The sequence below is a fragment of the Penaeus japonicus genome, unplaced genomic scaffold, assembly GCF_977035675.1.
Source record: "Penaeus japonicus unplaced genomic scaffold, GWHDUDI00000001_assembly GWHDUDI00000004, whole genome shotgun sequence".
NCBI lineage: Eukaryota > Metazoa > Arthropoda > Malacostraca > Decapoda > Penaeidae > Penaeus > Penaeus japonicus.
The window spans coordinates 48,986,182-48,988,681 of NW_028234406.1; the positions used below are offsets into that span (position 1 = coordinate 48,986,182).

Sequence of the window (2,500 nt, forward strand, 5' to 3'; positions counted from 1 at the left end):
GAAGAGGACGAAGTTGAAGAAGAAGAAGAAGAAGAAGAAGCAGAATCAAAAGGAGATAAGAAGTAATAATAATCATTTGTTATCTTTAGCATTATTTTTACTATCGTAATTAATGTATAGATAATACTATCGTAGTAATAAGAATTGGTTACAGTAACAGAAAAATAATCCTCACTATAACCATAAATACATCCAACGAAAATAATTACATTATCAATTATTATTATCATTCCATCAAGTAATCTCCACATGAACTCGCCATGATTCTTAATCAATCATTCTTATTTTCAATTATTTACATTGTAATTAATCCTCATGATAATCACCAATTTTCGCTTCTTAGTTTCGTAACATTCGCCTTCTATTTTTTTTTTTTTTTTGTAAGCACCTTCACAAGTGTCAAGCAATAACTCGACTACGTCCTTATGCATTCCAGAGTAGACTCGAGTACTCACGCTTCCTCTTAAGAAACTCGAGAGTGATGACACCCTCTTAAGACGCAAGTTTTTTTGTTTTTTTTTCGAAGCTTTTTGTTGAAATTGCAAGGTCTGTGTTTTCGATGTCTGATGGAGGATTTATATTTCGTTTTTGTTTTCTTTTTTTAAATCTCTTTTGTCTGTCATTTCTTTATTCTATCCTTCTTCTCTTTCTTTTTATTTTTATTGGCTTCTACTTTTTTTTTCTTTTTTTCCTTTTTTCTTCTTCTTCTATTACCACTACTGCCATTATAACAACAATTGATGATGATAATAACAATAACAATTAATATAATACTAACAATAACAAGCATAACACTAACGATGATAACAATAACACACCTAAAATCAACATCATCATCATCATCAAAAAAATATAAATAATACCAATAATTATGGTTATAATAATCACAAATAATCCTTGTCATTATCATAAAAGCTTTCCATGTTTAACAAAACCTCATGAAACTTATTAATGAATCATTTCACTAAAGACTTTTCCCTGAGCAGATTACGACAGATAAAACATAGGTCATGATGGCAACATGAATATGTTCCCCTTATAAAAAAAATAAGAAAAAAGTAAAGTAAAGAAATATATATGCACATGTATATATACATTTATATACATGCGTGTATGTATTGTCTACCTACATCTAACAGATATATATCTTGATATATATATTTATATATATATATATATTTTTAGAATATATATAGAGATATTATATTATATGTATATATATATATATTATTTATGTATGTTATTATATATAATTTATATATAATATATAGAATTTATATTTATATATATATTATGTGTGTGTGTGTGTGTGTGTTGTACATAAATAGATAAATTTATATATATATATATATATATATATATATATATATTATATATATCTAGGAGTAGAGGGAGGGGAGAGAGAGGGAGGGAGGGAGAGAGAGGGAGAGAGAGAGAGAGAGGGAGAGAGAGAGAGAGAGAGAGAGAGAGAGAGAGAGAGAGAGAGAGAGAGAAAGAGAGAGATTGACAGGTAGATAGATACATGAATAACTAAATAGATAAATATAGGTAGATAGATACTAATTTTTTAAAGATATTGCTTTTTTCTATCACATTTCTTTACACACAACAACAACAACAACAACAACAACAACAACAACAAAATATATATATATAAAATAAAAAAATAAAATAAATGAATAAATAAAAAACGGATTGTATGTGGTAACATACCGAACATAGCGACGGGGAAGTGGATGAGGTAGAGATCCACATAGGAGAGCTTCAGGTTCTCCAGAGAGCGGAGCATCCACTCTTCCACTTTGCTCTCGCACAGGCCGGTCGGTGGAAGCTGTGGTAAAAAAAAGCAGTGAAAAGTTTTGTAATGTGGATTATATTACATAGAAAAATACATAAAAAAGTGTATTAACTACATTATGAATACATTCACACTTACTAACATACGCACATATACATGCACAGTGACAGACGTCTACGCACATACATACATACATATGTAGAAACACACACAAACAAACCCTTTCTCACACCCATACGAACCTTTGTATTAACAAACACAAACAAAAACAAACAAATGTAAGTAACTTTATATCCACAAACAGACACACATAACCAATCAGCGTATCCCCCCCTCCCCCATCACCCCCTTCATCTAATCCTCAAATACATTACACCATATACCCCCCCCCCCCCGTTTCTATCTCCTTTATTTTCGAAAAACAAAAAAACAAAAACAAAGGAATACTCTTACCCTCATATTCACAAACACAAACAAACAATATGCGAGTTTGTCCTTGGCTTTTTAGTCTTTCCTCTCTTCCTTATCCTTCTTTGTTTTTCTCTCTTCCTCCTCTTCTATTCCTCTTATCTCCAAATTCTCACTCTTTCTCTATTCCTCCCATCCTCCCGTTCTTCCTCCTTTTCTGTTTCTCCCATCTGCAAAATTCTCTCTCCTTCTCTGCTCCATACCTTTATCGTCCATAACCCCTCCCCTCCATCA

At 31.2% G+C, this 2,500-nt stretch overlaps 1 protein-coding gene across 1 annotated transcript in view; it reads right to left on the minus strand.

Moving 5' to 3' along the window:
• LOC122259251 (aldo-keto reductase family 1 member C3) overlaps nt 1-2,500 on the minus strand; it is a 68,085-nt gene that overhangs the window by 59,560 nt on the left and 6,025 nt on the right. The window contains exon 6 of the mRNA XM_086535846.1: nt 1,714-1,831. Coding sequence (XP_086391972.1) covers nt 1,714-1,831 — 118 coding nt within the window. The remainder of the gene's footprint in view (nt 1-1,713; nt 1,832-2,500) is intronic.